This window comes from Armigeres subalbatus, chromosome 2, assembly GCF_024139115.2.
Source record: "Armigeres subalbatus isolate Guangzhou_Male chromosome 2, GZ_Asu_2, whole genome shotgun sequence".
Lineage (NCBI taxonomy): Eukaryota > Metazoa > Arthropoda > Insecta > Diptera > Culicidae > Armigeres > Armigeres subalbatus.
In genome coordinates, this window is record NC_085140.1 from 254,429,144 (window position 1) to 254,452,594 (window position 23,451).

The 23,451-nt window shown below is 41.4% G+C and overlaps 1 protein-coding gene across 7 annotated transcripts in view; it reads right to left on the reverse strand.

Moving 5' to 3' along the window:
- Positions 1 to 23,451, reverse strand: part of LOC134212092 (uncharacterized) — a 272,835-nt gene that overhangs the window by 132,290 nt on the left and 117,094 nt on the right. For all 7 annotated transcript variants that reach the window (XM_062689614.1, XM_062689615.1, XM_062689620.1 and 4 more), the window contains one exon: positions 8,312 to 9,304. In XM_062689614.1, the coding sequence (XP_062545598.1) occupies positions 8,312 to 8,487 (176 nt within the window). In that variant the 5' untranslated portion in view covers positions 8,488 to 9,304. The remainder of the gene's footprint in view (positions 1 to 8,311; positions 9,305 to 23,451) is intronic.

The window sequence follows — 23,451 nt, forward strand, 5'->3', positions numbered from 1 at the left end:
GCATTTCAAAGTTGCAGTGCTGCAAGAAACGACCAGGAGATAGACGGAGCGGGTTAGATGTTGGAAGATGGAAGGAAGATGTTGGAATTGGGGATGTGTGAGGCTCTCCCACCTGACCCTAATAAAATTAATAGTTAAGGTTGAGAAGGGGACTTAGAATCCGGGTTGAGGTTCCCGGGTTACCCGGTCACTGAGAGGTGGGGACTTACAACCTTGGGATAATCTAAGGAAAGCCCGAACGTCTCGAATTGTGGGTCCGAGATTACCCTTGGTATGCCCATGGAGCTGTTTGGATTAGATGTTCCTGAATAAGCCCCCATCTTTAAGTAAACAGATGAGGGCAGTAATGCTGGCTGGATCATCCGTAAGTGCGTCCCTTCCCCGTAACACGGTAAATCACTTTGACGTAGTGTGTTACGGTGTAAGATCTACCAAACAGAGCCCTAGCTCAATCCATTTTTCTAGCTAGGGCAATAAGTTGTGGTAATTAAGGATTCATCGTATTTAGTCCCCACTACCAACAGCTGTCTCAGAAATAAAACATAAGTAATGTTACCTTGCAGACAGTTGAAAGATTCGAATTCCTCTTGTTTGAGGCAAAACTGTATGCAGCGGAAACAACTTTTCAAGCAATCGGTACCCGGTCCTAGGCTGAACTGACTGCTGGAAAAATCGAGTTAGGGGCTTAAATACGTACTATCTCTTCATGAACTGGTGAACAACGGTAGTGAGAGGAACACACGGAAGTTCTTATTACTGAACAAATTTTCTTGCTTGAAATGGTCTTGTAGACAGAGCTAAATCCCGGGTTTGTAGCTTTACTGGTGCTTTACTGGTGACGTGTCCTCTGAGACACTTACACTGGCGGTCATAGTTAAGCCCATAGAGCTGGCCCAGCGATGGACCGCCCGGACTGCGGATTGTGTTCTTATTCACGTATGGACACCAGGCCAATAACAACCAGCAATATTCCATAGGCATAGACAAAGATGTATATGTTCGGTAGAAGTGAACAAAACACGCCATTCATAGCAACAAGGAACAGCGTCACCGCCAGAATGGAACCCCGGAGTACCCCAGTTTCCTCCAGGAAAGTCCTCGAGCCCTGGTTCCCGATTAGGACTTTAAACGAGCGCCCTATAAGGAAATTCCGAACAAACTCAAGGATGTTTCCGGAAAATCCGCACTCGCTCAACTGCTGAAGGACGAAGGAGGTCCAATGGAGACTTTTGAAGAAGAAGAAGAAGAAGAAGAAGAAGAAGAAGAAGAAGAAGAAGAAGAAGAAGAATTCTATGGCATAACTGAAATACCGAAAATACCGGTTTTTACCTTCATCGACTACCGGATTCCGATATCCAAAATGGGCTCGTAATACTGGCATTACCATATTCTGATTTTCACTGAAACGGGAATATCTCTGCGTAGTCCCGACGGATTCTCGATCTGCAGCCTACAATAATCAGCAAATTATTTCTAATTTATGGGGAAAGCATAAAATATTATTAAAATAGACGTCACAAATAAAAACAAACAGAAAAAACATTTTAACATACCCTCGTAAAATCCGGAACATTTTCGGTACCCTACGATAGATCTGAGAGTTAATGTGGAAAGAATACTAGAATAATTTCTGCGTCCGGTGGTCCCAGTTTTATCTAAATCCGATTACTTTAAGATAAGTTATGCTGATTCGAATTTCGAGTAGTTTTTGCCTTCTTCTATAAAAATTCTTCATGTCTGCCATAGCCTGAAATGGATCAAGTCGTTCATTGTTCAACTAAATTGACTAAATTTGATACAATCTAGTTTTATTTGTATTTTCATCGAACCCAATGTGTGAAAGTATTAAAACTCTGGTCCATAATGCCAACAAATTCAGAGAGTCATTAGATTATCAAACTATTAAAACATTCAAACAAATGCTTTATCGATACACGATAATTAAATGCAAATTAGCTAGACAATTGGAAAAAAATCTATAAAAAACCTAGAAATAGCATATTATAGCAAAAGTTGCTAATAATCGATCACAATTACCTTACCACAAAACAATCAATCCATAACATTCCCATCAAAACGCAAATTATCGTTTGTAATTCATCAAAACATTAAATTCATTAGCGCTATCAGTACGAATCGGTAAATATTCGCCACCATCAGTGGCACAGAAACTGAGCTTTCTGAGTTTTCTTCCGTCTCATTTTACTCATAATTGTTTTATGCGAATTTCATTTTCCTCGACACTCGGTACAAGGCCGTGGAACATTGTTGAAATGATTGCACCACATTCATCAGCATTATCCATAGGATCTACAAGGCATCCGCTTCGGGTATGAAGCGCATTCTGTTGCAAAGTGCATCTACTCTACAGCGATACACCGAACAAGGGTGTCCATTGGAACGAGTGCAAACAATGCAACCGCCTTTTCAGACTCATCTCTATCGTTTGTGCGCATTTGATGCAGCTACCTTTTGTCTTGCCGGGCTGTCGAGTTCGGATTTTCTCAACTTTTCCTCCTGCCTCTGGGAGCGGAAAGAATTGATCCTCTTCGAGCATGTTACGTTTTTCCACTCGGTTGGGTAACCGATGGAGTTTCGAACGAGGAAATCAATCAATTCCAAACGAAACAGAAACCGTTGATAACAAGCTGAATGAGCTGAGCAGTGTGTCATGGGTGAAGAATTTCAATGAGTTTGAACAAACCAGTAATGAAAAGTTACCGAATTCAGATTCGATTTCATGGACGAAAGGCGAACGTTGACACGAGCGTCGCCCTCGATTGTCGATTAATCCATTGCGAGGATTAAAGTCATGATGGGTGGCGTTTCTGATCGCCGTGTAAATATAAGATAATAATAAATTGACATCATCGTGCTGTGGTGCAGTGGCCACTCGAGTCCAGTCACGTGTAACCGGATAACCATCCAATTCAGCTTGCTATGTGGCATCCAATAAGTACAATAAATGTGTTTCTGTGAGTATGTCTGACTACAACAAGCAGGAAAAAAGCTAAAGTGCGCCAATTGAAGTGCTTCGCGTGGCTCTCCATGATTCGCATCGTTCGACAATTGACGTGGTGCGAACTTGATGGGTCATCATCGCACCCCGCAGCAGCGTTATTACTAGCATATAACCGCCCTCCAGCCGTATGACGCCGATGAGGATGATGAAGGAGCACAGTCTAACAAGGTCGTAATGGACGAATATAATTAGCTTCATTTGGGAGTATGATGAGCAAGATTGCGCATCATGTTCTGACGAACACAGAAAGTGAGCAGTAAAAAGTGCTAGGCGGATACGACAAACATGAGAATTTATTTACAATCTAAAATCATATGAATGCGAATCATGTTCATACTCGACATGATGCTTGAGCGACGAAAAGAGATGTTTATAGTTGCTTACCACAACGAATCACGAACCTAACTTGTAAGCAACATTGTCTCAAAATATGGAAACTAGTACCTGGAACACGAATCGAAATCTGCGTTGCCGCCTTATTTTATAGAGAGCCTTGCTAAAAAAATACATGTTACGACTACATTCCACATTGTACTTATTGGTAAACTACGAGAGCGAGCTCAATCTGTTGTATGTTTACAAACAACGCTACAACATGGAAAGTGCGAATTTCATTGATGCCTTGTTTATGGTCAAAACATCTAACTCTGGCATTTACCAATGGGGCAATCTGTGTCAAGCAGACGGCGCAATTGAAAAACTCGTTAACCTGCTCTGATCTGGCAGCATTATTGATTCATTGATTTTCTTTCTTTAGAGATGCCGTCGATGTGCCAAGAGCAACTGGTTATTGGTCCGTATATCATCCCGACGCTGACCAGATTCACTTTCCAGCAGCAGCACGGGTGCATTTTCCATAAACGAATGCGTTGATCACAACACTTTAATGGTGGATGCCAAGTTTGCAATGACAGGCCACATACAGTGCATCTACAAATTGCGTATAATTCCCAGCATCAGCAGGAATCGGAATTAAATTCAATTTTTATCATTTATGGCGTAGTTAAGTTTAATTGAGTTTATTTTGATTGTGTTGCCAGGTTGGCCGACTGATGACCGTTCAGTCAGCAGCCAGACGGTCGAATTTTTGATGGGTTTCACCTTCTGGGGCGATACATCTGTGAAATGGCAATTTTATTACCGAGTTAAACAAGCAATCGAGCTGGTTATTATTCGTAGCAGTTTTCTCCACCGTGACCGGGGTCACGATAGTTGGCCGGCTTTGTCCGCGTAGTTCGTTTGTTAGGTTGCACTGGGATGGGCCGTGGTCGTGTGAATCTGGTGAACGGGTGTAATTACGTTTCCGGGAATGATGTTTGATTTTCATCTGGCGCAAATAATTGCTGCAAAATTATGGGAATCTGATTTTCGCAACTATCATTTGCAATAAAATCGTTGTTCGTACAGTTTCACTGATGCCTTGCGTAAAGACCTGTGCTGTATTTTAGTCATTTACCAAATCAATGTTTCATCATACAAAAGCAAGGTGCATAGCTACCACAAACAGAAAGATAACGTCAAACAAATTTAGAGTGTCAGATGGAAGCTGCCGTTTTTGCTTAACAATACAGCGAATGTACGCTGGATTTTATCAACTTCCCTCGACATAAAGCAAGACTTACTTTACTGCTAGTTTTCTAAGACATCAAATATTCTGAAAAAATATTTTAAGGTCTTTTTGGTGGAATTTATTCAACCGTCTAAGACGAGTTAAGTGACTCCATTTAATTCCACCAATTATTTCGATATCTTTGCAGATACGTATTTTGACCACAACTGTGTGGTCGTCTTGGTAGAATTAAATGGAGTTACATAACTCGTCTTGTCACCTCATACCTTGTATGCCAGCGGTTCTCAACCTGGGGTACATGTACCCCTGTAGGTACCTTCGCTGGCCCCAGGGGGTACATCGGACAAAAATCCGTAATTACGTATTACAATTCCAATCAAAACTCATTTATAAAGTTTTGATACTTGTTTATTTTTTTTATACCATAACTTTGTCTTAAACTTGTAAATAATATGCTTGGCGATCAATATATCAAAGTCAATTGAATCCTGCCTTCAACAACCAGCACAGTGTGTGACGGGCTGCGGAACAACTGATCAAAAGCACAAAACTTTGAATTAACAAAACAAAAAAACTCATCGCAATCTACCCGACCGAAACAAAATGTTGAATAATATGTTAAGAATATGCTTCTGAACTAAAATCTAGAGTCTAAAGGTTCGGAGGCCTCCGTTTGAAAGGCATGAAAGCTTTTTCGAAAAGCTCGGTTGCCACGTTGCAAGAGGATTGGATACATCGTTCTACGTTTCTCGGAATCCTTCTTCCAAGTAGCTCGGAAGCACTCACAGATAAAGCATGTAAATAAGTGAAACAATCAATCAATCTTACTGTTATTTTAAATCGAAATAAAATTAAATTGTTCTTGCTTGTGAAATCCAGTCAAACTTATTTGAATATCGAATGCAATTTAACACGTCATTGATTTTTCAAAACTATTTGCTATGTTCTTCCAAGCCGCTCGGAAGCTTCCTATCAAGATACTTGGAAGCCTTCTTTCAAGAGGTATGAAAACCTTTTTTCAAAAGGTTCAAAAGTCTCTTTTCAAGAGGCTCTAAAGCATTCTATCAAAAGGTTCAGGAGAGTCCTTTAAAAGGCCCGGAAGCCTCTTTTCAAGAGGCCAGGAAGCCACTTTTCAAGTGGCCGGAAAGCTTCCATTCAAAAGGCCCGGAAGACTCTTTTCAAGAGGCCCGGAAGCCTCCTTTTAAGAGGCCCGGCAGCCTCCTTTCAAGAGGCCCGGCAGCCTCCTTTCAAGAGGCCCGGCAGCCTCCTTTCAAGAGACCCGGAAGCTTCCTTTCAAGAGACCCGGAAGCCTCCTTTCAAAGGCTCGAGCCTCCTTTCAAGAGGCTCAGAAGCCTCCTTTCAAGAGGCTCAGAAGCCTCCTTTCAAGAGGCTCAGGAAGCCTCCTTTCAAGAGGCTCAGAGCCTCCTTTCAAGAAGCTCAGGAAGCCTCCTTTCAAGAGGCTCGGAAGCCTCCTTTCAAGAGGCTCAGGCCTCCTTTCAAGAGGCTCAGGCCTCCTTTCAAGAGGCTCGGAAGCCTCCTTTCAAGAGGCTCAGAAGCCTCCTTTCAAGAGGCTCGAAGCCTCCTTTCAAGAGGCTCAGGAAGCCTCCTTTCAAGAGGCTCAGAGCCTCCTTTCAAGAGGCTCAGGCCTCCTTTCAAGAGGCTCAGGCCTCCTTTCAAGAGGCTCAGGCCTCCTTTCAAGAGGCTCAGAGCCTCCTTTCAAGAGGCCCGGAAGCCTCCTTTCAAGAGGCTCAGAAGCCTCCTTTCAAGAGGCTCAGAAGCCTCCTTTCAAGAGGCCCGGAAGCCTCCTTTCAAGAGGCCCGGAAGCCTCCTTTCAAGAGGCTCGAAAGCCTTCTTTTATGAGGCCCGGAAGCCTCCTTTCAAGAGGCCCGAAAGCCTCCTTTCAAGAGGTCCGGAAGCCTCCTTTCAAGAGGCCCGGAAGCCTCCTTTCAAGAGGCCCGGAAGCCTCCTTTCAAGAGGCCAGAAGCCTCCTTTCAAGAGGCCCAGGCCTCCTTTCAAGAAGCCCAAGCCTCCTTTCAAGAGGCCCGGAAGCCTCCTTTCAAGAGGCCCAGCCTCCTTTCAAGGAGCCCAGGCCTCCTTTCAAGAGGCCCAGGCCTCCTTTCAAGAGGCCCTGAAGCCTCCTTTCAAGAGGCCCTGAAGCCTCCTTTCAAGAGGCCCTGAAGCCTCCTTTCAAGAGGCCCAGAAGCCTCCTTGAAAGAGGCCCGGAAGCCCCCTTTCAAGAGGTCCGGAAACCTCCTTTCAAAAGGCCCGGAAACCTCCTTTCAAAAGGCCCGGAAGCCCTCTTTCAAGAAGCCCGGAATGCTCCTTTCAAGAGGCCCGGAAGCCTCTTTTAAAGAGGCTCGGAAGCCTCGTTCCAAGAGGCCCGGAAACCTCCTTTCAAGAGGCTCAGGTGGCTTTCTTTTAAAAGGCCTGGAAGACTCCTTTCAAGAGGCTCCTTTCACGAGGCACGGAAGCTCGGAATTCTTCTTTCAAGAGACTTGGAAGCGTACTTTCAAGTGTCTCAGAAGCGTCCTTTCAACATTCTAGGAAGCTTCCTTTTAAGTGGCTCAAAAGTCTGAATGGCTCGGAAGCCTCCCTTCAAGAGGCGCGAAAACCAACTCTCAAGAGATTCGGAAACTCCTTTCAAGAGGTTCGGATGCCCCCTTTCAAGAGGCTCGAAAACCTCCCTTCATAAAGCTCGGAATTATTCTTTCAAGAGCCCACTTTAAAGAGGCTCAGAGGCGTCCTTTCAAGATATTCAGAAGCCTGCTTTTAGGTAGCTGAAAAACCGCCTTTAAAGGGGCTCGGAACCCTCCCTTCAAGAGGTTCAGAAACCTCCCTTCAAGAGGCTCGGAAACCTACTTTCAAGATATTCAGAAGCTTGATGTACACACTTAATTTTTTTCACCGATTTCGGCTGTGCGATTCTCGGTTTAAGTTCGTTTGCTGAAATATCGATTGAATGCACTTATGATTGAATTAATTTTTCAGCTGAGATATTCGCAGAAAGTCACGAGCCGAGTGCTCGGCTGTGCGGATCCCGACAGAAGAATCAAACAATGCCGAGCTGAACTGAGTATGTATAAAATCAATTTGAGTTGGAAAGTTTCACAGAATAATGGAAATTTCAGCCCATATTACGGAGAGCCATATATCCCGTTAGTTTTCAGGTCCATTTTTCAAGAATCTCGTGAGTAACGCTTATTTTCATTTACAGCAAAAAATAGGGGTACCTCAATTAATGCAAAAGTTCGAAGGGGTACCTCCCAAGAAAAAGGTTGAGAACCGATGTTGTATGCGATTCAAAAACTTTACTTTTGACCGTCCTGAGTGCACATATTCGCTAAACCAGAAAACCATTTTAAAGAAATTAACCGAATGTTGAATTCATTCTTAGTCAGTAGAGTAACATTTTAAAAAGCTTTTCATGCACTAAAATTGAGCATGACGAACCCTAGATTGATTTCTAGACTTTCTCACTTTCGATAGATTTTCAATACACTTAAAACCTACTCTTGGAAGCTTTTCGCTCAGAGGACTGACCGTGACCGTGTACCGTGTTTCTTATTTCAATATATTATTGCAAAATAATTGGGTGATTTCAACAGAATTGTATTGAGGTCTCCTTCTCATTCCCCGTAATGCGTCGTTTTGAACAATTTAGTACCGGATTTCATTATTCCAAATCAAATTTACACTGAAATCTTTTCTGCAAAACCTACCTATTGCTGATTTCCTGGAAGGATCCGCCATCCAGCAGCCGTATCTTTGCGAACAGCATCGCGTTCACAAACGGCACCTCCACCAGCTCCTCCAGGTGCAGCTCCACCGTGAATTTGTACTTCTTCTTCTTCATCATAAATGCCATTCCTGGGGCACCGGGCCCTATCAGTGTCATTCACTCTGGCGCAATTATTTCACAGCACTTTCGCCCTTCGGAGAAAACTCTGTGGCGTAATCCAACCTCCAACCACCAGCAGCGACAAACCGTGGGTCGGTTCGCTCCGAGTGGCAATTTGCACGTAATACTTTTGCCGCTTGCACACCTTTTTGTTTGCACCTTTTCAAAGCACTTCTAAATATCGCAGAATTATTTTCCTTCGCTTTGCCTTAATCCACTGTAGCAACTTCGTCTACGCCACTCGAAATCTTCTGACACAAGTGATTCATTGAGACCAGCAAATTGCTGAAATATCTTTTCATCTTCCCCTCAATGGCACCCGCATTATCATCATCATCATATCGTAGTGTAATAAAACAAACCGAATCACAACATCGCTCTACTTATCTCATCATCGAACTTCTAATTGCAATGAATCACCGACGACGGCGACAACGACGGAACGCTCGAACTGTAACCCCGATCGCAATCCGTCGGCATGTCGCTTTTTCGGTCACTGTCTGGCGCGCGAAACTGCAACCTCCCGCCGTCTTCACTGGGCGCACGGACTAGACTAGAGTGTGCGGTTTGTATAATCGATTTACATTATCATCGCCACCGACCGGTCGTCGTCGTTCGCCGGTGGTGTCGCGCTTGCTAGTCTGAGAAATTCTCGATTCACGCTCGAAGCCACCACCATCGGAAAATCCGTCCGCTCTTATTTGCTGTGTTTTTTCCCTGTTCGAGTTTCACACGGGATTGCGGGTTTAATTAACGCGAAGCGATAAACGAATGCTGTTGCCGTTTCGCTGAAGTATACGAGTCGTGATGGCAACTGTAAAGAGACAAGGGATGAAAAACATGATGGTTAATGTAAATAAGAAGATAATTAACGTAAATGTTTATCGGAATATTCCAGAATTGGCTGGAAGCAGATATCAATTTTTGCTCCATTCTAAGATGACGTAGGTGGAGAGCTTAATTACCACTTATAAGCGACTAACGTGCGAAACTGTGTTTGCAGTGACTTTGAGAGAACTGGAGCTCATTTGTAATAAAATGACACGTAAGATGGTTTATTACTGTAAAATTAGTTCTAATTAAAGCATTTGGAGCGCAATTTAACCTGGACTAGCACACCCGGCAGGATGCGAAGTGATGAATCGAAAGCATGGAAGTAGTGTCAAAGTCACACTTCCACTGGTCGACTGAAACCGTGTGTCAGTCTTAACCCTTTCAGGCCCACGGGAAAATGGATGTATAAAATCGCACGATGGATAAAAGTGAATACAAAGTTTATTGGAATTAACTCCCTTATCAGGGAAAATCTTTTTTTTTTTTTTTGTATCTTTATTAAAGAGACTTTCAGCCCGAGGCTGGCTCGTCTCCGACAGGAAAAATCATCAGGTATGGGCGATCAAGGCCTTACGATGACCTAGCACGTCGTTAACACGATGAAGTTCGGAAATATTAGGTACATTGGCAGCGGATTGTGCTGCTTCAAAATATTTTTTTATTCAACCGTAATATACAATAAACTATTTTTAATCTTCATTTGACGTCTTAATCAACTATCCATGAGTTCAGGATTTGAAATCTACAGCTGCAAAAAAAGCTTTTTTTTCGTCACACAAAGTTTATTTAGATATTCAATCGTGTTCATTATATCTTATAGAAGCTGAGAAAAACACCGCAAGGTAGTGGGTCATCCAAACTATTCTTGAGTTCGGGACTTGAGATCTACAAGTGCTTAGAAGCTTTTTTCAGAACTCATAGCTTCGATATGCATTCAAACAAATCCATTACATCTCCTCAGAGGTCAACAGATATCGTATGATCGTTGTGAGATATTCTGTATAATCCAAACTGTCCTTGAGTTCGGGACTTGAGATCTACAGGTGCCAGAAAATCTTTGTTCAGTACTCAATGCTTCAATATGCATTCAATAATATCCATTACACCTCCTGGGATGTCAACATATATCGTAAAATAGTGTTGAGATATTCTGGGTTATCCAAACATTAAATTATATCTATTACACTCTCTGGAAGGTCAACGGATATCGTCAGATAGTTTTTAGATATTCTGGATCATCCAAACTGTCCTTGAATTCGGTACTTGAGCTCTACAGCTTCTTCTTCTCTTCTTATTGGCATTACTGGGACAGAGCCACCTCACAGCTTAGTGTTCATTAAGCACTTCCACAATTATCAACTGCTAGGTTTCTAAGCCAAGTTACCATTTTTGCATTCGTATATCATGAGGCTAACAAGATGATACTTTTATGCCCAGGAAAGTCGAAAAAATTCCAACCCGAAAATTTCCTAGACCGGCACAGGGAATTGAACCCAGCCACCCTCAGCATAGTTTTGCTTTGTAGCCGCGCGTCATACCGCACGGCTAAGGAGAGCTTTACAGCTAGGAAGATGCTATTTTAGTAATTATAGCTTTGATATACATTCAATTATATCCATTACATCTCCTTAGAGGTCAATAGCTATCGTATGGTCGTTTTGGGGTATTCTGGGTAATTCAAACTGTCCTTGAGTTCGGAACTAAAGATCTACAGCAAGTTCAGGTGGTTGAATTATCCTAGAAAACGCGTAATAAGTCAAACTCGTTGAAATTGTGAATGGTTGATACGACAACTATGAAATCATGGGCAGATGAGTCGATATCGAATTATAGAACATTGACTCGTGAAGGTTTGACTATGAAATGGAAACTGGAAAAGGAAAAACCACAGCAAATGGCTACGAATAAAAATGAAATTGACCCTCACGAATATGTTATGAACATTATTGAATACATATCTGAGCTTGAAACGATGAAAAAGCTGTCGTGGCTGTAGATCACAAGTTCTAAACTCAAGGACTGTTTGGATAACCCAGGATATCCTAAAACCATCTTCCCCTGTCTTATGGTCTTCTGAAACATATTATGGATATGGTTGAATACATATCCAAGCTTCTAGTGACGGAAAAAGCTAGTGTCGTGGGTTGTTGATCGCATGTTCTGTACTCAAGGACATTTTGATGATCTATCACATCCATTTTTCAACTTGTTTTGTCGTTTCTCCATTATTGATTAAACAAATGACAAAACAAAAAATAGATAATATCAAATTAATGGGTGAAACCGCTTAGAAAAATGTGGGCCTTAAAGGGTTAGGTTGACAGATGACTGATAAGTTATTGCAAGATAGAATAGGCAACCTAAATAATCGTATAGAACAGCGGTTCTCAACCTTTTTCTTGAGAGGTACCCCTTCGAACTTTTGCATTAATTGAGGTACCCCCTATTTTTGCTATAAATGAAAATAAACGTAACTCACGAAATCCTTGAAAAATGGACCATGGCTCTCCATAATATGGGCTGAAATTTTCATTATACCGTAAAACTTTCCAATTCAAATTAAGTTTATACGTCAAGCTTCTGAATATCTTGAAAGTAGGCTTCCGAGCCTCTTGAAGGGAGGTTTATGAACCTCTTGAAGGGAGGGTTCCGAGCCCCTTTAGGGCGGCTTTTCAGCTACTTAACAGGAGGCTTCTGAATAGCTTGAAAAGACGCCTCTGAGCCTATTAAAAGTGAGCTCTTGAAAGAATAAGTCCAAGCCTCTTGAAAGGAAGCTTCCAGGCGTCTTAAAAGGAAGCTATCGGGCCTCTTGAAAGGAAGCTTACGGGCCTCTTGTAAGAAGGCTTCCGGGCCTCTTAAAAGAGGCTCCCAAGCCTCTTGAAAGGAGGCTTCCGGGCCTCTTGAAAGGAGGCTTCCGGGCCTCTTGAAAGGAGGCTTCCGGGCCTCTTGAAAGGAGGCTTCCGAGCCTCTTGAAAGGAGGCTTCCGGGCCTCTTGAGAGGAGGCTTCCGGGCCTCTTGAAAGGAGGCTTCCGAGCCTCTTGAAAGGAGGCTTCCGGGCCTCTTGAAATAAGTCTTCCGGGCCTCTTGAAAGGAGGCTTCCGGGCCTCTTGAAAGGAGGCTTCCGGGCCTCTTGAAAGGAGGCTTCCTGGTCTCTTGAAAGGAGGCTTCCGGGCCTCTTGAAAGGAGGCTTCCGGGCCTCTTGAAAGGAGGCTTCCGGGCCTCTTGAAAGGAGGCTTCCGGGCCTCTTGAAAGGAGGCTTCCGGGCCTCTTGAAAGGAGGCTTCCGGGCCTCTTGAAAGGAGGCTTCCAATGCCTCTGTAGCATACTAGCATATCATGTCAGGAAAATCCAACAATCAGCAATAAGGATAAACCCATTAGCATAAATTATCGAATACCTAATTAGCTACCATTATCTTGTCATTGTCATTTGTCTACGAAAAGTACTCTTTACGGTTTTACCTAAAACAAACCCACTAACGGGTTTTGCCCAAAACATCACATTATAAACATCAACAATAAACGCCTTAACCTTAAGCACACTTCCAAGGTCAGACACCACACCGTTATATTATTATTTTACCTACTCACGTGTTTGGGTCACGTACCTGAACGCAAGAAGACAATTGTAAACTAGTATTTAAGAAAGATACAATAAAGAAACGACGTTCATTCTTACTCAAGTCAAATCCAGACGGACATGCTGTCCGATGTGTTGTGAATCTGTTCAAGTTATCACCACCCGTGCAGGAGCACACCTAATGGCGAACCGTGACTCTAATCGGCGATCTAGCCTTTGCTGTTTGTACAAAGTGTCTAAGTAGCTCAGTGCGATCCGGACTTATAATCGGCAACCTATAGTTATCAGCGGAAAATTAGTGAAATCAAAGCCTGAAAATGTGGTTCGGTGACACGATAATCAACCATAATGAGAACACCATCGAAGTGCGAGTGATAGCGGGCACGTTTGTTATTATGCTAGGCGTACTGGTCGCTTACATGTATACGCGCCCACAATAAGTTCACAAGTGCGAAAATCCGACAAGCCGCCCAGGCGGAGATCCAATTAAATAACATACGCACACACAGTGAGAACAAAAGTGCACACGCAGAAAAACGAACTAATGATAAAACTCGCGTGCGGCGTAAGGGGCTGTTGGCCCATAATAGTGACGACGACAACAGAGGGCAGTACGTCCACTCATTTAGTGGAAACTACCGAAAGTGAGGAATACTTACAAGTGCCAATGGAACAATTTAACATCAATGAAAACGTTATGTACTTAGCAATAATCGCCACGTTAGCGATAGCGGTGATAGTGCTTACAATCATCATTGCGCTATACAAACACAAACAACAAAAGAAGAAAAGTGAACAAGCAAAACTGATCAAAATAATCATAGCGACAGCGCAAGCCAGCGCGGTGAAGGATAGTGAAATGCAATAAGTCAGCCGTAGTTAGCAACATCCAATCATCACAACAAGGGGCGAACGGTCGAAGCCAGACCACCCTACGAGACGCTACAACGAGTGCGGAGACATCACACATTGTCAGGGGCGAACGGTCAAACCTGACCACCCTGAAGACTGCCGGTGCCAGCAACCGTGGTAGCAGTGATACCGTTATACGAAGTAGTGAAAAACCATACAGGTATGAAAAAAAAAAAAGTGCTAGAATATATTTATAATTCATATGATAAGCAATGATGGACTAGTGTGATGTGGAAAAACAATACTAAAATTCTTTCAACGACAATTAAAAATTTGTTATAAATGTAAAATCCTTTTATTTGAAACTAAATGAATAGACTGAGAACGATCGATGAGTACGTTAGAAGGGAACATACAAATTTGTTGAAGAATATAAAACGTCCTCGGTCTCTACAGGAATACTAGAAAAGGGCGAAATACTCAAAGATTTTTAAATGAATATAAATCGGTCTTAAACAAAAACAGGCGTTGTCTTTCGGATACACAGTGGAACGACGAAGTGAAAATTTACCAAGCGTTAAAGGCTCGATACATGGAATGTACTAAAATCTTAGAAAATACACAAATTTTGAAAAATACGCAAATTTCCACTCCGTCCAAACCTACTCTAAAGTCTGTAGCAAACTCGATAATTTTTTGTAAAAGGTTAAGTGGAAACTTCAGAACGTGGGAAAATTCCCCAATTAGCAAGCAGAACCCTACCACCATTTCAATCATGCCTTCCGAGACACCTAACGAAACTTTTGACATCAAAACTGCTACAGCACTCGTGCAGCCGTACGACGGCTCTGCCGAGGGCTGGACGCATTTTTGGATGCCACTAGCTTGTTAGAGGAGATAACAGCAAACAATATGGTACCCAGGGCCATAAAATTCTTGAAAACACGTCTTACTGGCAAAGCCAGGCTGGGATTACCAGAAAACCTCAACACAATTGACGAACTAGCGCAAAACGTCAAACAACGATGCGCTAGCAAAATCACACCAGACAATGTGGTGGCAAAACTGAGAGCGGTTAAGCAGAAAGGATCTGTAGAAAATTTTTGCGACGAAGTAGACACGCTTACAAACAAACTGAAGGCGGTCTACATCGAGCAGGGTATTCCCGTGCAATTAGCAAACAGCATGGCAACAAAAACGGGCGTTGAAACCCTAATTAATGGTACCAACTCCCAGGATAATAAAATTATATTGAAAGCAGGGACTTTCAATGACATAAAGATGCGACACAAAAATGTTGGAAAATTCAAACAATAACAACCAACATGCTCAGGTACTCTCGTTCAACACACGCGATGCCAATACACATAGTAATCAAGGACAACACTCTAGGACAGAGGTTCCCAAACTTTTTGGATACGCGACCCACCTAGCAGAATCCCAAATTGGTTGCGACCCACCAGGTACAAATGCATTGATTTTTATAAATTGGATAAAAATGAGTTTCCGTTAGATTTACCAAATCATAATAAATTGCTTCAAATCCCATCATTGTATTTTTGTTTTTGAATTGGATGTGGAACTTGATTGGATTTGGATTGGTTTTGGGTTGGTTTTGAAATGGATTCGGATTGGATGTAGATTAGATTGCATTTCAATTGGATTTGGAAATTAATTAGATTTGGATTGGATTAGAATTAGATTTGAATATGATTTTGATTGTATTTAGATTGGAATTGGATCGAATTTTTATTGAATTTAGATCGGATTCAAATTAGATTTGGATTTGATTTAGATTGGGTTTGAATTAGATTTTGACTGGCTTTAAATTGGAATTAGATTTGGATTTGATTAGGATTGGATTTGAATTAGATTTTGATTCGATTCGAAATTAAATTGGATTTCAATTTTTATGGATTGGATTTGAAATAGATTTGGATTGTATTTGGATTGGATTTAGATTGGGTTGGATTTAAATTAGATTTGAAATTGAATTGGATTTGAATTTGATATGGATTGGATTTGGATATGAATTAAACTTGGGTTGGATGTGATTTGGATTTAGGTGGGATTTTGAATTGATTCAGATTAGTTCTGGATTAGGTTTTGATTAGATGTGGATTGTATTGAACTTCATTCTATTTGCCATTTGCACAATACAAGAAGACCATTGACCTCGTCAAGTTTGATGTTCTCTGATAATCGAATCATTACTTAGATCGTTTATCTAAAAGCTGGTATAGATTTGTGCTGGTATAAATAGTGACAAAGTTATAAATCAAGATTTGTCTTTCGCGACCCACCATTGATCAGCCTACGACCCCCCTGGGGGTCGCGACCCACAGTTTGGGAACCCATGCTCTAGGAACTACCGCGGAAACTACAGAAACCAAAGTTCCAGCAATAGAGATTCAAATTACTACCCTAGAAATTATTCGAACAACCGTTTCAGAGGCGGTCGGCCGCAACAACACCGCTCACAATTTAATCAATCACAATTCAATCAACCGCCACAACGACGGTATTACGGGTATAATAATAACCGTTTCCAGCGCGGAAGATCAAATTTCAATACGAGAAACATTTTTACAGCGAGCGCGCAGGAGCAAGCAATGCAAGTGCCAATGCCATTCAATACTCCGATGGCAGTGGTAGGAAACCAACAACAAGGAATGTTGACGATGCCACCGGGAGGCCCGGTTATGCAACCAGGTGGCTCGATGCAAAATAACGCTTTTTAGGGCACCTGGTCAGTTCATGACCCCACAAAATTAGTATACACAATCAACACCAGTGCAGCCAATTTTGTGACACTGTATGTCCAATCGTCCAAATGTACATTTATAGTAGACTCAGGGGCAGAAATTTCCATCATTAAACAAAAAAAATTAAGCCCCACGCAACCATTTGATTTTTGCAAAATATTTAAAGTGACAGGCATTACAGAAGGTTTTACCAATACAGTGGGCGAGGCTCAAACCTGTATAACCTTCGCTAATGGTTTAACGTTAGAACATACACTTCAGATAGTCGGGAACGACTTTCCGATATTAACCGACGGTATATTAGGTCGGGATTTTTCGTTAAATATAGATGCACCCTAGACTACGAGAACTGGTTGCTCAACTTTAGTTTCAATAATTGTTTGGTATCAGTACCAATCGAAGATAAATTTAACAACAGCATCATCATTCCAGCGAGATGCGAAGTGGTCAGAAAATTTCCAAATCTTAATGTTACAGCCGAATCAGTAGTATTATCACAGGAAATCCTCCTGGAGTGTTCTGTGCAAACACTATTGTTTCACAAAGTGCTCCATATGTAAAAATTGTAAATACCACCTTCAAACAAGTGGCTATTACACACTTTGAACCAAAAATCGACTTGTTAGATGATTACATTAAACCTAAAAACGGGAGCAATGTTCCTCAGAAGGACCGGGACACACGATTGAGTAAAATCTTTTCAGAAATTAACATGGACCAAGTCTTACCCAGCGTAAAACCAAAACTTAAAACTTAATTAATGAATTCTCTGATGGATTTTGCTTACCTGGAGAAAAGTTGACGACCAACAATTTTTATTCACAACATATCCCATTACAGGATACTTCACCCGTGTACATACCAAATTATAAATCCATACATTCGCAACAAGAAAAAATTCAAAGTCAGGTGAAAAAACTTCTGGATGAAGACATTATTGAACCTTCAGTGTCTTCGTACAATTCCCCAATTCTCCTAGTACCGAAAAGTCTGATGATAGTTCAAAAATGGAGACTTGTAGTGGACTTCAGGCAATTAAACAAAAGGTATTAGCAGATAAATTTCCACTACCACGCATAGACACAATTTTGGACCAATTGGGAAGAGCAAAGTACTTCAGTACTCTTGATCTTATGTCAGGATTCCATCAAATCCCACTAGACCAAGAATCCAGGAAGTACACCGCATTCTCTACTTCCTCGGGTCATTTCCAGTTTAAACGATTACCTTTTGGTTTAAATATCAGTCCCAACAGTTTTCAGAGAATGATGAACATAGCAATGGCTGGACTTACTCCAGAATGTGCGTTCATCTACATTGATGATATTGTAGTTACAGGATGTTCTGCTGATCATCACCTTGATAACTTACGAAAAACATTTGAGCGTTTAAGGCATTACAATTTAAAACTTAATGCCAGCAAATGTAAATTTTTCGGACTGAGGTTACCTATCTCGGTCATAAAATTACCGATAAAGGAATACTTCCAGATGACTCCAAATTCGATGTATTGAAAAATTTTCCTAGACCCACGAATGCTGAAGAGGCACGCAGATTTGTAGCATTCTGCAATTACTACAGGAAGTTTGTGCCAAACTTCGCGCACATTGCCAAACCATTAAACGAATTACAAAAGAAAGGTTCAACATTTCAATGGACCAAGGCCCACGAAGAAGGTTTCCAGAAACTCAAACAATATCTAATGTCACCCCAAATTTTACGCTACCCAGATTTTTCAAAGAAATTTATTGTCACTACAGACGCGTCAGATATAGCATGTGGTGCAGTACTCTCCCAAATGTACGAAGATGGAGATTTCCCAGTTGCCTTTGCAAGCAAAAAGTTTCACACCCAGTGAACGTAATAAACCAATAATCGAGAAAGAGTTAACAGCAATCCATTGAGCAGTTAACTCTTTCACACCATAAGTGTAAGGAAGAAGGATCTTGGTTAGAACAGACCAGAGGCCTCTGGTATACTGATTCAATGGGAAAAAGCCTACGTCAAAACTCACTAGGATGAGAGTTGATTTAGAAGATTTTAATTTCGATATCGAGCTCGTAGCGGGAAAAGCAAACGTTTGTGCGGACGCGCTCTCACGTATTGTAATTCCTACTACTTCAGAACAACTTAAAAGTCTAAGTGTTCTTGTGGTTAACACAAGAGCCATGACAAAGAAGAAAGAAACATTAAAAATACCCACGGATTCACCGGAAGCTAGCAGTGAGACTGATCACCTCACAGCCTGGCAAACTGAGACCCCTTCTCAGACCAATAAACTCCTTAAACTCGATGGTAGCGTGCACAACAATCGGTTAAGGATGTCCATTTTAATCATAATTATAGAAAGATGCTAGGAACAGTTAACGTAACATTCACGCGCGAAAATGGAAGTCAAGCTTTAGAGTTTGCTCTTCTAGAAATATCGAAATATATGAAGCATTACAAGAGAGATAAGCTAGCACTCTCAACGGAAAACGAAATATTTAATTTTATCTCGCTCCATACACTCAAGGAAATCGCAAACAATGCCATTTCCACGTACGAGATAATACTTTATAAACCCCAGACGTTTATAGAAAATGAAGAGGATATCAATGAAATACTAACACATTATCACATGACACCTACGGAGGTCATATAGGCCAACATCGGCTATATTTAAAATTGAGAGAAATATATAAGTTCAAAAACATGAAAAATTTAATATCAAACTTTGTCAGAAATTGTGAAAAATGTAAGGTGAATAAAGTAACCAGACATACTAAGCAGCCAGAAGTAGTCACTACGACTCCTTCTAGACCATTTGAAGTCCTTTCAGTAGACACTGCAGGTCCACTGACAAGAACTGATAAAGGGAACAGGTATATTTTGACAATACAATGTAATTTAACTAAATATGTGGTACTTGTACCAGTACCTACAAAGGAAGCTGCAATATTAGCCAGAGCACTAGTATACAATTTTATCCTGATCTATGGATCATTCTTGGAAATTAGAACTGACCAAGGATCAGAGTATAATAATGAGGTTATGGAACGAATTTGTAAACTATTGGAAATAAAACAAAATTTTTCGACAGCATACCACCCACAGTCAATTGGAGCACTGGAGAGAAATCACAGATGTTTAAACGAATATCTGAGATGTTTCACCAATGCTCATCAAACAGATTGGGATGATTGGGTAAAATTTTATGAATTCACATTCAATACTACACCACACACCGAACATGGCTACACTCCTTATGAGTTAGTATTCGGCAAGAAAGCTAGGCTACCGCAAGATTCTAAAATTTAAACTCAACAATTGAACCAATTTATAATCTTGATCAGTATGATGCCGAACTAAAATTTAGACTCCAAAACTCCAACCAAATAGCTAGAGATAGCTTGATTCAGAGTAAACAAAACCGACAAATTGCAGCAAATACAAATACAAACCCTATTTTATTAAGCGTAGGAGATAAAGTTTATATCACAAACGAAAATAGGAAGAAATTAGACCCTTTTTACATCGGCCCATACGTAATAATTAAATCAGAAGAACCAAATTGTATAATCAAACATACGGTCACAAATAAACAGTCCAAAGTTCACAAAAATAGATTGATTAAAGCGTAAAAAGTTAGGAGCGTACATCACTTCATATTGAAATTATATATATTTTTTTATTCTTTTCGAATGGTTACACCATTCTCCTAAAGGGGGGAGGTGTAGCATACTAGCATATCATGTCAGGAAAATCCAACAATCAGCAATAAGGATAAACCCATTAGCATAAATTATCGAATACCTAATTAGCTACCATTATCTTGTCATTGTCATTTGTCTACGAAAAGTACTCTTTACGGTTTTACCTAAAACAAACCCACTAACGGGTTTTGCCCAAAACATCACATTATAAACATCAACAATAAACGCCTTAACCTTAAGCACACTTCCAAGGTCAGACACCACACCGTTATATTATTATTTTACCTACTCACGTGTTTGGGTCACGTACCTGAACGCAAGAAGACAATTGTAAACTAGTATTTAAGAAAGATACAATAAAGAAACGACGTTCATTCTTACTCAAGTCAAATCCAGACGGACATGCTGTCCGATGTGTTGTGAATCTGTTCAAGTTATCACCACCCGTGCAGGAGCACACCTAACCTCTTGAAAGGAGGCTTCCGGGCCTCTTGAAAGGAGGCTTCCGGGCCTCTTGAAAAAAGGCTTCCGGGCCTCTTGAAAGGAGGCTTCCGGGCCTCTTGAAAGGAGGCTTCCGGGCCTCTTGAAAGGAGGCTTCCGGGCCTCTTGAAAGGAGGCTTCCGGGTCTCTTAAAAGGAGGCTTCCGGGTCTCTTGAAAGGAGGCTTCCGGGCCTCTCTTGAAAGGAGGCTTCCGGGCCTCTTGAAAGGAGGCTTCCGGGCCTCTTGAAAGGAGGCTTCCGGGCCTCTTGAAAGGAGGCTTCCGGGCCTCTTGAAAGGAGGCTTCCGGGCCTCTTGAAAGGAGGCTTCCGGCCTCTTGAAAGAAGGCTTCCGGGCCTCTTGAAAGGAGGCTTCCGGGTCTCTTGAAAGGAGGCTTCCGGGCCTCTTGAAAGGAGGCTTCCGGGCGTCTTGAAAGGAGGCTTCCGGGCCTTTTGAAAGGACTCTCCCGAACCTTTTGATAGAATGCTTCAGTCTTGAAAAGACTTTTGAACGTTTTGAAAAAAGGCTTTCAAACCTCTTGAAACAAGGCTTCCGAACCTCCTGAAAGGAGTCCTCTGAACCTCTTGAAATGAGGCTTCCGAGTATCTTGATAGGAAGCTTCCGAGCTGCTTGGAAGAACATAGCAAATAGTTTTGAAAAATCAACGATGTGTTAAATTGCATTCGATATTCAAATAAGATTGACTGGATTTTACAAGCAAGAACAATTTAAATTTATTTCGATTTAAAATAAGATCGATTGATTGTTACGCTTATTTACATGCTCCAAATATGTGCATGAAAATTCATTTAAAACCACAACATATTTGAATCTGTGAATTCTTCCGAGCTACTTGGAAGGAGGCTTCCGAGAAACGTAGAACGATGCTTCCAATTCTCTTGCAACGTGGCAACCGAGCTATTCGAAAAAAAAGCTTTCATGCTTTCCAAAGGGAGGCTTCCGAACCTTTAGAATCTAGATTTTAGTTAAGAAGCATATTCTTAACATATTATTCAACATTTTGTTTCGATCTGGTAGATTGCATCACAAGTATCAAAACTTTATAAATGAGTTTTGATTGGAATTGTAATACGTCCGCCATTGCGGATTTTAATCCGAGGTACCCCCTGGGGCCAGCGAAGGTACCCACAGGGGTACATGTACCCCAGGTTGAGAACCGCTGGTATAGAAGATCAATCTCCAAATCAATTATGAATTCTTGTGATAATTTATTTTTCAGTATGTCTTAAGGTCGCGTCGGAAGTATTGAATTGCCCGAGTAAATAATGCCGTAGTAAGAAAGTTCTTTGTTTGAAAAAGTGAAGAACAGTGACGCACCTTTATGGAATGTGACAGTGCAGACGAGCAATGGATCGATATCAGTAACGCTTTAACTGTTATCAGCAAAGATAATATTAATAGGTGGCGGTGTTTCAGGCGGAAATATATGCAATATTAGAATGCGTGTTATTATGCCTGAGGAGAAAGTATAGATTTGCAAAAATATGTATTTTCTCTGACAGCCAAGCGGCACTTAAGTCGCTTAATAACTACACTTGTAACTCAAAGCTAGTGTGGGAATGCATTCTGGCTTTGAAAAACTTATCCATACGCAATCGAGTCTACCTATATTGGATCCCAGGACATACGGGTCTAGAGGGAAACGAGATTGCTGATGAGCTAGCCAGGAATGGATCTAATGAAAGGTTCATTGGCCCTGAGCCCTTCTGCGGGATCTCAGACAGCTCTGTAAAAATGGAACTGAACAAATATATGGTCAGTCAAATCACATCAAACTGGAATGCACTTCCCCATACGAGCCAATCCAAAAGGCTCGTAACGATTAACCCCAAGAAAACCCAACAACTATTATGTCTCAACAAAAGGGATCTCAACATATACACCGGTCTAATAACTGGACACTGCCCCTGCAGATACCATCTACAAAAGATCGGAGCAATCCAAACCTCAAATTGCCGCTTCTGTGACGAGGAGAGAGAAACATCAGAACACATCCTCTGCTATTGCAGTGCACTCACCCAACGTAGGTTCAAAGTTCTCAGCAAGCCCTTTTTAGGGCCTGCTGACATATGGATCTTATCCCCCAAGGACGTGGTTGGCTTCATAAAGCTAGTCTCGCCAGAATGGGGGAGTCACATACTGTAACTCAGGATCTCTATTCATCAATAATAGATGGTCTTGAGTTCAGTCGATACCAAGGTATCTCAGTGACAAACATGTTACTGAGATAACTTGCGTATTTCACAGCAAAAGGGTATATCACAATAGTCCTAAAATCTGGACGCAGTGATCTTCACCCGACAAACGAGGAAAATAGGTGGCGTCCAAAAAGAAGCATAGGCTTATGGAACTTGAAGAAACATTAGATCAAAGGAAATAACTCATAGCGACAATAGAGCGAGCAAAAATACCGAGGAGCCAAAAGAAAGTTAAAAGTTCATGTAAGCAAGGTAAGAATACACAACCGATGATCAAAATGGGCTGAAGGCTTTATATTCCGGTCGTATTTGTTTCTTATTCGGATGGCCAGCAAACATGTTTTTAAGCGAGGTTTGAATAAAAGTTTATTGGAAACGTGGCGTGGTTGAGGCCTTCAAATGGCAACCGAACGCCTCAGTTCAAGATGTGGCTAAAAAGATGCACGTGAGCAAGAATTTCGTGCAGCATACCAAAAGACGGTTGTGTTTCGTTATTTTTAGAAATTTCACATCGATCCATCCTGTTCTTCTCTCAAAGGTG